The following is a 12061-nucleotide window of genomic DNA, read 5'->3' as shown; positions in this document are numbered from 1 at the left end:
AAAAATGAAAAAAACGTTCGGGGATTTCATACCCAGGAACTCTCATGTCAAATTTCATAAAGATCGGTCCAGTAGTTTAGTCTGAATCGCTCTACACACACACACACACAGACACACACAGACACACACACACACGCACATACACCATGACCCTCGTCTCGATTCCCCCCTCTACGTTAAAACATTTAGTCAAAACTTGACTAAATGTAAAAAGTAATCTAAAGAAGATCTCAAAGAAACCCCCAGACACCAGACATATGTAATTTCAGTCGCGATATACGTCATCCGGTGGCCTTACAGCAGGCAATACTCCATATCTTATTTTGATCCCCAAAATATAAACAAAATATAAATAAAATATAGACAGGCAATATAAACAACAGACAATATGGACAACAGACAGTATGGACAACAGACAACACATTGGCATCGTTATCATCCTCCTGCGCATCCAAATATTCTCTTGGATCACGGAGATTTATGTCGGGTTTTGTTTTAATGTTCGGTTTCAATCTTTTTAATTGTTGCCATTTTTCATGTGATTGGCTGGAGGAAGAGGGAACAAGACTGATTGATTAAAAAATTGGGTGGGGTGGGTTGGGTTGCTGGGGGTGGGGTGGTGGTGAATGGGGTGGACACACTGTAGAGAGTAGAAAGAGTAAACTTTCGAGGCTCTTTGAAGATCCTCCGAGATTCGAACAAGTCTCCTCCCCTCATTCCCGTTAACAAAATTAAAGAAACATTCAAAAAGACAAACTGGATAAGAAAAGAAGAGTTTATATTGCAAAGTGGCTACATTAAATTTGCTTTTTGCCTTTACAACCCTTTGAAGATCACATATTTAGATGTCACTTTTGTTTTTGACTAAATCATGCAATTCCACAAACGAGAGTAAAGCAGAAAAGGATATTTATTGGTTTATACCTCACATAACTTCTAGTTCCTCGATGTTATTCTTTATTTAATGTGTTTAAAAAAAAACACTTAATTTGCCTTTTTTCTAAGTCTGCAGTAATTTTGATAATTCGCTACTCTTTTACATTTCCAGTATCAAACGTATAGGGCCAGACTGACCTTCAGGCAACGTTTTATCTTTTGAGCCAAAATCTCTTTTGCCGTGGTATCATTATTTGCTCAAAACGAGATGAAGTGCACACACACACAAAAATCTCTACGGGGGGACGTATTTTTTTCCTGCCTCCAATAATGAATAATATTTGACTGCTAAGATCTAATATATATGCGCATGTGTATGTCCAGTTGTTGTTAAGATAAATGTAAAATAAAATAAAAAGCTGTAACAAGTTTTGAGGTAATGGATTTTGAGATACATGTTTAAACAAATGTAAAAAGTTGTAACAAGTTTTGAGGTATGCTTAGGCCAAAAAAAAAAATAGGTCTGTTTACGGTAACATAGGCCTAAAAAATAGGGTCGGTAGGTCGGGATTTTTTTGTTGTTTTTTTTGTTGTTTTTTCCAAAAAACCATATTTTTACGTTATTTTGCCAAAAAAACAAAGATTTTTTTTTTTCTCCCCCCAAATGCCAAAAAAAAGTCTAGGGTCGCGCGAAAAAAATAGGGTCGGTCGGGTTACCGTAAACAGACCTATTTTTTTTTTTGGCCTTATGCTTCCCACAGCTCCACTCTGATTGAGTACATAGACCAGAGACGTACACTGTACATCTCTGCATAGACTGAACATGTTTGCTCTTTGTTTGATTTCAGATCATTAGAAGAAAAGCATCTCCTCAGCGCTGGAACAGAAGGCTTATCGATCTTCAATTCCCTGACCGCTGTCAGAGGGAAGTGGAATAAGCACGCACGTGCAAAACAGGAAACACGGAAGATTAAGAAAGGAGGTTAGTGCTGTGAAAATCGCAGGAGAAGGGAACGAGGAAAACAAAACAAAAATCCCCAAGCATCATTATGCTTTGTTCAAACCCACTTTTCATTCCAAAGAATGTTGAACAAAAGCATCACAATGATTTCAAGAACACTCTTCATTCAAAGAGATTGGAAAGGGTGCCTGCCTCCTGATGACGTGAGAGTTACAAAATAATCCTTTCTCTCCACGTAATACATTTATGATGACTCAAGGAGGAAACTCCATTGAATACGCCATTGACACAAAGACAGTTTGAAAGCTTTCTTTCATATTTCAACAAGGACTGCTTCTCTGCATCTCACGCGAGCGCAACAAGTTCTAATTCTAACGCGCACTCAATTGTGATTGCCCTTTACGACGTTGGTGTGAAAGCGTGCCAAGACTCATCACGCAATGTCAGCCGGGACATTTTTTCGAGTCTCGGTGACGACGACCCTGGTGGTAACGGTGTCGATGTGGTGGCTGCCCCCTGCTCTAGGGTTCCCCCCGGACATTTCCGACCCCCTGTACGAGTCACTGCGAGAGAGAGATGTGAACCTGGGAGCTATTGTCAGCGTGCACACCAGTGAGGGAGGGCGTTGTACGGAAACCACCACTATGGGTAAGTTAGAGAGAGAGACTGAGAGATGAGAGAAGATAAGGCAAGAAAACTTTAAATGTCCATGTGCATGCTTTTATAAAGAAGGAAAAGTTTCTCGTAGGCATTGATCCAGAAAACTTGTTTTGCTTCTTGCTTTGGTGTCACAACCGTCGAACGCTGAAGAAGAATAATGATAACAAGAAGCTTCTTGGCCTTCAATTTTCAGTAGTGCAAAACAGTGTCATTCAGGTGGTATTTTATTCGTGATTCAAAATGCACAATTCTTTTGTGTTTTTGACATTCTGCTGAAGGACACTTTTCTGCAACCAAGAAATGATGTCGCCAATAAACTGACAGTATTTTGAGATAGAAAATGTGATTCCTTAAAGTCCTATTTACCTATTCAAATATTTATCTCGTTTCTCATTGTCAAGTGTTTCTAGCTAGGCTATTAAGGGAACGCTATATAATTGCACTATAATAATTATTACTAATATCTTTACTAAACGAGCAAAGAAGAAGAAGATGCAAAAGAAGAAGACAGCGACGTTGATGACAAAGATAACACCCCCCCCCCCCCACTCCCACCCCCGAAAACGGAGAATGACTGCCTAAATGACGGGGTAAAACGATCATACACGTACACACTGTACGTGGGAGTTGCAGCCAATGAACGCTTAATAAAAAGAAGAGTAAGATGACAGCCATGACGATTTTGTAGCTTACAACTTACCAAGTGCCTGCGAACACATTTATTATCCCCATCGCAAACAATATATGAATAACCTTTGACCTTTCTTGCACTGCAGGACTGAGCGCTATAGAATACTTGGAGGCGATCCTGTACGCAGTGCGACAGGTCAACAAAGATCACGTGATTCCTGACGTCACGCTGGGAGTCTACGTCCTCGATGACTGCTTCTCGGCGTCACTGTCGCTGATGAGAGCCATCCAGTTCATGCCAATCAAGGGCACAGACCACGCCCACTCAGTAAGCCACGCCCACACAACACTCCAGGGACAGACTGCGTACCACTCACATTCGTTAGGGAACGCCCATTCTATTGACCACGCCCATTTTACAAATGATAGCGAGCCCCCTCCCGTGGAACTTCCAAAACAGTCTTTATTGAGTGAAGGTTCTTCACATTTGTTCCCGAAGACGACAGTGAAGAGGTCGGCAGCTTTTCCTCTGTCCTCGTCAAAACCAGATACACAAAACACAACATTTTCAGCAATATTGCCAAACACCGCGCCCATACAGGCTGACGTCATACCCAGTGACGTAGCTATGCTGATCAAAACTGACGTGTCACACCAAGCGTCGCCATATCCCAGCTCTAGCATTACCAAAAGCAGCAACACCACGCCTTTCCCAAATGACGTCACAGGAATCAGCGTCACTACGGCCGTGCAGCCTGACGTCACATCAGTCGTCAACGAGACCAGACACCCGAGGGGAGCGCCGCGATTTTTTGAAGTGGCGGGTGTGATCGGTTCCTTTACCAGTCAGCATACCATAGAGGTTGCCAAAGTGCTGCAGGTGAGGACTGGAAGTTGATGGTGGTGTTGATTGTGATGATGATGATGATGATGATGATGATGATGATGATGGTGGTAGACGATGATCATAGTGAAAATGATGATAACCACGATGATTACATTGGTTATGTGTTGAGAGAGAGAGAGATCTTTATTATCGAGGGTAATAGATAAGCAAGAATATATGCTTTTTTACATCCAGCCCTCGCCCTAAGATAGGGTCAACAGGAACAGAAGACAATATAACAAGTCGCGTAAGGCGAAATTACTACATTTAGTCAAGCTGTGGAACTCACAGAATGAAACTGAACGCGCTGCATTTTTTCACAATGACCGTAGTCCGCCGCTTGTGCAAAAGGCAGTGAAAGTGACGAGCCTGTTCAGCGAGGTAGCGGTTGCGCTGTGCTGCATAGCACGCTTTTACTGTACCTCTCTTCGTTTTAACTTTCTGAGCGTGTTTTTAATCCAAACATATCATATCTATATGTTTTTGGAATCAGGAACCGACAAGGAATAAGATGAAATTGTTTTTAAAACGATTTCGGAAATTTAATTTTAATCATAATTTTTATATTTTTAATTTTCAGAGCTTGTTTTTAATCCAAATATAACATATGTATATGTTTTTGGAATCAGAACATGATGAAGAATAAAATAAAAGTAATTTTGGATCGTTTTATATAAAAATAATTTTAATTACAATTTTCAGATTTTTAATGACCAAAGTCAAGGGCGGATCTGGGGGGGGGGGGGGTTACACGGGTTACGTAACCCCCCCCCCCCACCCCCCAAAAAAGTTCAAACATACATCAACAAAAAACAAAAGAACTTCCTGAATGGCATTTTGGTAAGAGGTTTCAGAGGTAATTTATTGGCTCAGGATGCACCAGATAGCTCTATTTTGCTTCTTTGGATAAAAAAAATTTCCGGGGGGCATGCCCCCAGACCCCCCTAGAGGCTTAGGCACCTTCGGCGCCGTCAACTTGTATCTTCGCAGTCATTTTGTAACCCCCCCCCCCCCCTCCAAAGTGAATTGATCCGCCCTTGAAAGTCATCAATTAATTTTTAACTCTTACCAGTTCGCTCCCTTGCCCATCGTAAGCAAGCTTACGATGCCCCCCCTGTAGTTTTCCACTGACCAATTATCTAATTATAATTTTTTTTTTTATTTTTTTTTTTACATTGGATGGGTCGGACAGTGGATAAACTCATATTTAAGACACACTTTATGACTGAAACAAGCTGGGTTTTTGTTATAAGTTAGTTATAGAAATGCATTATTAGGAAATAAAAAAATAAAAATCTGTTAACGGTAACATAGGCCAAAAAAAATAGGGTCGGTAGGTCGGGACTTTTTTTTTATATTTTTTTCCCAAAACATATTTTTAAGTTATTTTGCCAAAAAACAAAGCCCCCTTTTTTTTTCTTTTTTTTTCAAATTAAATTTGTTTTCAATTTTTTTTCCAATTTTTTTTCAATTTTTTTTTTCATTTTTCATTTTTTCATTTTTTATTTTTTTATTTTTACCAAATGCCAAACAAAAGTCTAGGGTCGCGCGAAAAAATAGGGTCAGTCAGGATACCGTAAACAGAATATTTTTTTTGGGGGGGGGGCCTTAGGCATGAAACGTCCAACTTTGAAATTTGGGTGGGGGTATTCAGGTGACAATAACTTTTTTGTTTATCAGCAAAACTCTATAAAACTTTGCTATGTTATGTAAAATGAATGCCCAAACAGACTAGTTAGCAGCATATCTAAAATAAACAGAACACAAAAAAAATTTCTTCTTTGTGTTTGTCACGTGTTCCAAAAAATGGGCGTACAAATTTCAACAAAAATCATGTTGTCACCCCCATAAAATTTTTACCTTTAAAGATAGCACAATTCTCTTTGCAAATATGAAAAGCTTATTCATTTTCCTTTCATTTGATATATAACTTTCTCTATTTCATTTAGAATATGACCCCAGATAGCCACTCGGCAAGTAGGCACCAACAGCACTGTAAAATATGCCCTAAAACCCCCGAACTGGTAAGAGTTATGCCACCAAGCTGAAATGCAATACCGAAGTCCGGCCTTCGTCGAAGATTACTTGGCCAAAATTTCAATCAATTTGATCAAAAAATGAAGGTGTGCCAGTGCCGCCTCAACTTTTACAAAAAGCCGGATTTGACGTCATAAAAGACATTTATCGAAAAAATGAAAAAAAGTCTGGGGATTTCATACCCAGGAACTCTCATGTAAAATTTCATAAAGATCGGTCCAGTAGTTTACTCTGAATCGCTCTACACACACACACGCACAGACACACACACACACACACACACACACACACACACACACATACACACACACACACACACACACACATACACCACGACCTTCGTCTCGATTCCCCCTCTATGTTAAAACATTTAGTCAAAACTTGACTAAATGTAAAAAATAGGGTCGGTAGGTCGGTTTTTTTCTCGGGTTTTTTTTCTCTCCAAAAAACCATATTTTTAAGTTATTTTGCCAAAAAACAAAGACTTATTCTTTTTTTTCCCCAAATGCAAAAAAAAAGTCTAGGGTCGCGCGAAAAAATAGGGTCGGTCGGGATACCGTAAACAGACTTTTTTTTGGGGGGGGGGGGGAGGGGGGGCTTACAATAGCAGGAGAGTGATCATCTGCACATAAAACCCTGACTAAAAGTCTGAGCGACTTAGAGTTAAGGACCGTTGTTACGAGTGCCCGTTAAGCGCAAGAATGAGCACTCGTAGTTTGGAAATCAATAATGTTTTTCTCCTTTTCACAGCAACACGCCCGTCAAAAAACCGTTATCGATTTGGTTTGGCTGCGCGATTTCTTTCACATGGGCTGAAAATGCGACAGCTTAGCAGTCATTTCCGCTTCCTTGGTCAGAAGCTCCAATAAACAAGTCGCGTAAGGCGAAAATACAATATTTAGTCAAGTAGCTGTCGTACTCACAGAATGAAACTGAACGCAACGCAACGCAGCAAGACCGTATACTCGTAGCATCGTCACTCCACCGCCCGTGGCAAAGGCAGTGCCCGTGGAATTGACAAGAAGAGCGGGGTATTCGTTGCGCTGAGAAGGATAGCACGCTTTTCTGTACCTCTCTTCGTTTGAACTTTCTGAGCGTGTTTTTAATCCAAACATATCATATCTATATGTTTTTGGAATCAGGAACCGACAAGGAATAAGATGAAAGTGTTTTTAAATTGATTTCGAAAAAACAATTTTGATAATAATTTTTATATATTTAATTTTCAGAGCTTGTTTTTAATCCGAATATAACATATTTATATGTTTTTGGAATCAGCAAATGATGGAGAATAAGATAAACGTAAATTTGGATCGTTTTATAAATTTTTATTTTTTTTTACAATTTTCAGATTTTTAATGACCAAAGTCATTAATTAATTTTTAAGCCACCAAGCTGAAATGCAATACCGAAGTCCGGGCTTCGTCGAAGATTACTTGCCCAAAATTTCAACCAATTTGATTGAAAAATGAGGGCGTGACAGTGCCGCCTCAACTTTCATGAAAAGACGGATATGACGTCATCAAAGACATTTATCAAAAAAATGAAAAAAACGTTCGGGGATTTCATTCCCAGGAACTCTCATGTCAAATTTCATAAAGATCGGTCCAGTAGTTTAGTCTGAATCGCTCTACACACACACACACACACAGACACACGCACATACACCACGACCCTCGTCTCGATTCCCCCCTCGATGTTAAAACATTTAGTCATAACTTGACTAAATGTAAAAATGTGCTGTTATTTTTATTTAATTTTTTTTTAAGAGATAGGCTGGACGAAGTTTTTTGCTGCTTGGTGTTTTGTTGTCTCTATTCTCTTTTTGAAGCGAAAAATCACGTTGTTATTGCTGCAGGCTACTGTGGGCCAATATTTTATTAATACTCTGTACAACAACTCAACACAATCTTTTTGACAATCTTTGTCAATATAGCAACATTTTGTCTCTTCCACATTCTTTATCTATAAAGCCAAAGTTTGGCTCGTCCTTTAAAGTATCACTATTTCGCGTCAGAAAAAAATGATAGAATGTGTGTCAAGTACTCGAGGTTGTAAAATAACAGTAGCCTGGTTAATTATGACAATCGTAATATAAACTTTATTAAAGCTGCGACCGCACTAGGGGAAACTGCGCAGAAAAGCCTTGTTTTTCTGACATCCTGTTGGTGACCCATCAGCATTGACTGACTGTTTACCTGCACGCTTTATGGGTAAATTGCTTTTACGCTCTTGTGTGTGTGTTTGTGTGTGTGTGTGTGTTGGTGTGTGTGTGTTTGTGTGTGTTTGTGTGTGTGTTTGTGTGTGTGTTTGTGTGTGTGTGTGTGTTGGTGTGTGTGTGTGTAGTTGTGTGTGTGTGTTTGTGTGTGTTTGTTTGTTTGCCTTTGTTTGTTTGTTTGTGTGTTGGTGTGTGTGTGTGTGTTTGTGTGTGTTGGTGTGTGTGTGTTTGTGTGTGTTTGTGTGTGTGTGTGTGTGTTTGTGTGTTGGTGTGTGTGTGTGTTTGTGTGTGTTGGTGTGTGTGTGTGTGTGTGAGTGTTGGTGTGTGTGTGTGTCTATGTTGGTGTGTGTGTGTGTGTGTGTGTGTGTGTGTGTGTGCTTGCGCGCATTAAGTGCTCATAGAGCAATCAGCAAAAAATACTCAAAGTTATTTGTACACGTCAGGTTTTCAGAGAATAGAAGCTAAGTGTCATTGTCTCAGATGTCGTTGCTTTAGGGAGTCGGTCGGAGACGGGAGATACGAAACGGCAAATAAAAGCAAAGTGAAAAAGAACAAAGCATTGCACTTCACCACGGAGTGGCCTTTTGTTGAAAGCTTTTTGCAAAGAACCTCTTTGGCAACAGATCCTGCTTCCCTGGCAACAATATGACTCCCCCTCTACCTCTTACAAAATCTAGGTGATAGCCAAATCAATAATCAGATCCATTCACCGACCAGCGTTGTATTGTATCTAGCGTCAAGGTAAATTACGGTTACAGAATTGAGCCACTTTTGAACATGAGCCTGGGAACAAAAGGCTCGTGACGTTATATTTTCGCTCTGTGGCAGAAACTGGATGAAAGTTCAAATTAATGCGGGTTCAAACTGCTGTTAATGTGTAAGGTTGACAATCGTTGTTGACATCAAAATCGTAGTTTCTAAACTGGGGGATTTTAATTATGTCCTGGTATGTCGGATAATTAGTGGTTACCTGAATGTTGGTGTTACTCGCGGGTCAAGGCAATATGCGTCTTACCGTGCATCTATTTGTCTTTCCCATTCATGAGACCGATTTTCCTAAAGCCGCTTGTTTTCGTTTTGAATAGAATGTGGCAGTCTATCTGTTATGTAACTTTAACAAGACGATAAAACTGTTTAACCAGACGTGCAGGCAGACAGACAGACAGACCGAAAGACAGACAGACAGACGCATTCACGCACGCACGCTTACAGACAGTGATGTAGCTAAACCAGTTGACAACAACGTGAATAGGCTTGGCGTTTTTGGCACAAACGTAAATGCGTGTTATTTAATCTGTTTAGAGGGCGAAACGATTATTAAGAATTCTTTTTGATTTTGTGTTCACTGTCGATATCACCAGAATCCAAAGGCTCAAATGACATGCTGACATGAAACTGTACTTTATGCGTGCTTTCTGTCGGCAAGGACGAACGACAAGGAATAATAATAGTTCACTCGTGCTGATGCACATTTTGTGTAAATGTCTGAACAAGCGAACAATTCAAGCGGATGTGATGCAAACCGAATGTATGCTCACTCATCCAATTATTAACTCACTCACCTAATCGATCAACCAATGAATGAATGAATGAATGATAGAATGAATCAATCAGTCCATCAGTGAGTTAACATCTGTGTAAAAGTCTCTCCCAAACCGATCATCATTTGACTGTACCACAGGTTCCCCACTATAAGCTTATGGCTTATGTCCGATTCTGAACATGTTTATACTGTATTGTACCAATATATAAGATCGATTCAACCAATGTGAAAATGTCAGTCACATCCATGCTTTTGTTTTTGCAGTTGTTCCAGCTTCCACTCATCAGCCCTTCCGCTACCAGTGACGTCTTGAGCGACAAGCAACGCTTCCCGTTCTTCCTGCGAACTTTGCCCCCTGACCGCGACCAGGTCAAGGCCATGGGTCAGCTGCTACGTCACTTTAACTGGACCTACGTGTCGATGGTCTACTCACAGGATCCATACGGTCGAGGCAGTCAGGGTAGGCTGGCGGAGACGCTCGCCGCTCTCGACGTCTGTGTGGCCCAAACCCTGACACTCTCCGCCACCATGACGTCAGAGGGTTATGACGTTATCATCCGCTCCTTGCGACGTCACGAGCAGGCGCGCGTGGTGCTGCTGTACGCTGACGTCAAGCACGTGCAGCCGCTGCTGGAGGCGGTGGAGCGGAACGGGGCGCGGGGGAAGCTTGTGTGGGTGGGCAGCGACTCGCTCTTCACCGTCTTCCAGCACAACCCCCACCTGTGTGACGTCAACCTGGGCTCCATGGCCGTCAAGGCGCACGCCGCCACGCCCACCGGCTTCATGCGACACATGACAGACAGGATCCGACAGCGGAGCCACGCCCTCTCTCACCACAGCCTGGAGGACTGGCAGATGCCCGCCGACCTGCTGCGCCTGAAGGCCACCGCTGGACCGGACGACGCGGACCGCTCTCTGGACACCCACCAGGTGCCTCTCTTCGGCCTGGCCGCCTTCGTCGTGGACGCCGTGTACGTGTACGCTCACGCCGTGAACACCCTGCTCCGCGAGCGCTGTCCGGGCGCGCGAGGCGTGGAGGCGCGTGAGTGCGTGAGGCAGCACCCGCTCCACCCTTACCTCAAGCACGTGCAGTTCCAGGGCACCAGCGGCAACTTTGAGTTTGACGTGAACGGGGACGTGGTGGGGGCTATCGATGTGCTGCAGTGTAAGAAAGCAGCCGTAGGTGGAAGAGAGGAGAGTCAGAAGATAAAGAAGGAGGGGGAAGGGGGAGCGGCGAGTTACTACATCGTGGGGACTTGGGAGCACCGCGACGCGACCCTCACCATGCACAACGCCAGCTTCCCCCCCGACGAGGACGACCCGAGCGGGGAGCACGTGCCGAGGTCGACGTGCGCGGAGCCGTGCGGGGTGGGTCACATCTACGCCTTCACGCGCCAGACGTGCTGCTGGTCCTGCGTGTCCTGCAAGGAGAACGAGGTCACCACCGCCAACGCCTCGGGTTGCGTCCCTTGTCCGCTCTTCCACTGGCCCGACCAGAGCCACCGGCGGCGTTGCCATGACATCGTGGTGCCCCCTACCCCCACCCACCCCGTGGCGGCCTTGGCCTTGCAGACCGCTGCGGTGCTGGGGCTGATGTTGACCGTGGTGACGGCCTTCACCTTCTGTCTGTACAGGGGTCAGCGCGTGATTCGGTCATCCAGTCGTGAGCTAAGCGCCGTCATGCTTGGCGGTCTCTCTGCCTCCTACCTCCTCGTCTTCCCACTCCTGGCCACGCCCACTCACGCGACCTGCTACGTCACGCACGTGGGGTTCGGTCTGACCTTCACCTTGGTGTACGCGCCCTTGCTGGTGAAGACGCATCGCATTTTCCGGATCTTCCGTGCCGGCCGACAGTCCGCAGCCCTGCCCGCGTGTACCTCTTCTGCCTCGCAGCTTTGTATCACGACAGCGCTCATCTCTGTTCAGGTATGGAAGTTTTGCTGTTCTTAGGCAGCCCACTCCCTCAACCCCCACCCCCTCCCCTCCTCCCCGTCCGCCAGGACCCCCCTCCCCTAGCGTATCCCTAACCCCAAGCATACCCTGCCTCCAACCCTCTCCTGTCAAAGAGGCAAAGACGGAGGGTACAAGCCTCATCTTGCCATGATGTGCAATCCTACATGTACGCATCCATGTTCTTCTTTGGTTCTGGAGTGGTCATTAGCGGAGCCTACCACTGGACAACTGCAGTTTGAGCTGGAATCTTGCGCTACGTTCTGTCCCTTCAAGTTTGAAGGAGGAAGGGGTTGTGTG

At 43.6% G+C, this 12061-nt stretch overlaps 1 protein-coding gene across 1 annotated transcript in view; it reads left to right on the top strand.

Annotated features, from left to right (window-relative positions):
* The first annotated feature begins 1723 nt into the window (after nucleotides 1-1723).
* The window catches only part of LOC138948039 (metabotropic glutamate receptor 6-like), a 20646-nt gene continuing 10308 nt past the window's right edge, over nucleotides 1724-12061 (top strand). Inside the window, exons 1-3 of the mRNA XM_070319886.1 lie at nucleotides 1724-2485; nucleotides 3274-4007; nucleotides 10076-11737. Coding sequence (XP_070175987.1) covers nucleotides 2278-2485; nucleotides 3274-4007; nucleotides 10076-11737 — 2604 coding nt within the window. The 5' untranslated portion in view covers nucleotides 1724-2277. The remainder of the gene's footprint in view (nucleotides 2486-3273; nucleotides 4008-10075; nucleotides 11738-12061) is intronic.

Source organism: Littorina saxatilis, linkage group LG1, assembly GCF_037325665.1.
Source record: "Littorina saxatilis isolate snail1 linkage group LG1, US_GU_Lsax_2.0, whole genome shotgun sequence".
Classification (NCBI taxonomy): domain Eukaryota; kingdom Metazoa; phylum Mollusca; class Gastropoda; order Littorinimorpha; family Littorinidae; genus Littorina; species Littorina saxatilis.
Note: the sequence above shows the minus strand (reverse complement) of the source record. Positions and strands in the feature narration are given on the sequence as shown.